General features: G+C 39.8%; 1 protein-coding gene across 2 annotated transcripts in view; it reads left to right on the forward strand.

Moving 5' to 3' along the window:
• Positions 1-460: 460 nt before the first annotated feature.
• The window catches only part of neurl1aa (neuralized E3 ubiquitin protein ligase 1Aa), a 34,346-nt gene continuing 33,071 nt past the window's right edge, over positions 461-1,735 (forward strand). For both annotated transcript variants that reach the window (XM_028449808.1, XM_028449816.1), the window contains exon 1: positions 461-725. In XM_028449808.1, coding sequence (XP_028305609.1) covers positions 692-725 — 34 coding nt within the window. In that variant the 5' untranslated portion in view covers positions 461-691. The remainder of the gene's footprint in view (positions 726-1,735) is intronic.

Raw genomic sequence — 1,735 nt, forward strand, 5'->3', positions numbered from 1 at the left:
CTACAGGTGAGGCACTTTGCTTTAATTAAAACCAAGCTGTAAATAAATAGTTCAATAAACATTTGATTTACATTTAGTTAGAAGTATTTTGACTAAAACACATCTTAGTCATCAGGACTATTTAGTCTATAGTTTTAGTCATAAACACGACAGTAAGATTCTAGTCGACTAAATATGTTACAGATTGGTTATTACATGATATATTAATGTTTGTAAACTAATTTACTGTGAAAAGTAACATCACATGAGTTCTGATTGGATTTTGTCTGTGACGAAAATATAGAATGTGCGTGTGTGCGTGTGTGTGCGTGTGTGTGTGCGTGTGTGCGTGTGTGTGTGCGTGCGTGAGTGTGTGTGTGTGTGCGTGCGTGTGCGTGTGCGTGTGCGTGTGCGTGAGTGTGTGTGTGCGTGTGTCTACATTTTTAGCTGTAAGCTTTTCTTCTCATCCTGTGATCAGCTTTATTTCACACACGCGCACTGACGACGCTGATCCACCCTCCGTGCGCGTGCGTGTGTGGGTACTCTGAGGGGGCGTTACCTTCACCGACCCGCGTGTGCGTCTCTGTACGTGCGCGCGTGCGTGCGTCCGCGAGGGACCGGAGGAGGAGAGCGGAGCGGATGCAGCCCAGGCCCCGGTAGAGGAGCGACGGACCGGGGACGGACCGGCGGTGTGTGTCGGTGAGCAGCAGCCATGGGCGGACACATCACCAGAAACGCCTTTTACGGTAAGAAGGACGTTAACCGCGTCTGTCCCGGTCTGTCTCTGACAGACGGTCTCCTGTGGTGCGCAAAGTGCGGTGCGCGGACCCAATGCTGCACGCGACGAGTCCGCGGTGGGACTCCACTGAATAATATCAGAGTTAATGAAAATGAAAGTGTGGATATTTAACAGCTGATACTCGTGCTTTTAAATGTGTGCAAAAAATAAATAAAACAACTGGACATGCACATGTGTAATAGTTGTGATGCTTTGGGAGTAACCATGGGGATGAATTAATTCATTAATACGTATTTATTTATCTATCTGTCTATGGAGGGCTGTGATGGTCACAATTGAGAAAAAGGTTGAAAGTATTGCAACGTTTTCCAAGAACAAAACATGAATGTGTGTAAACAAAAATGAATTTCTTTGATGACAGACATGGTAAATAAATAAACAAATTAATTAATGTATTTATTTATTTATTAAATAATTGTGGTGTGATTTGTATTTTTGGTTAATGTTTGTGGGCTGTTATCTTTTCTTATTTATTTATTTTTTTGCTAATTTGGTCCAAATTAGCAACAAATAAAAGGGTTAAAATTATTATTATTATTTATATTATTATTGTTATTATTATACTTACCACAAATGACAAGTTCTATTTCCAATGACTATTTTTGGACCTAGTTTGATGAGCCAATAGCAACTCATTGTCTACGACTATATTTTTAGGCTAAAATTGGACTATGATGGACGGTTTATTAACAACCCCATTTGAATAACTATAATTGGGCTAAATTTGGACCAATTTTGACTAAATAAGGGCTAAAATTGGACCAACCCACCTTTTCAAACTTGATTTTTCTGTATTCTGTAAAGTGATTGAGTCCCAAAAAAGGTGCTGTATGAAATTGATGCATTATTATCATTATTATTATTATCACGGTCCAATAATAACAGAATTTATGACTATATTGGGGCTAAATCAAGGCTAAGACGGAGCCACCAAAAAGAATACCTCATTAACGTTGG

The sequence above is a fragment of the Gouania willdenowi genome, chromosome 1 (assembly GCF_900634775.1).
Source record: "Gouania willdenowi chromosome 1, fGouWil2.1, whole genome shotgun sequence".
NCBI lineage: Eukaryota > Metazoa > Chordata > Actinopteri > Blenniiformes > Gobiesocidae > Gouania > Gouania willdenowi.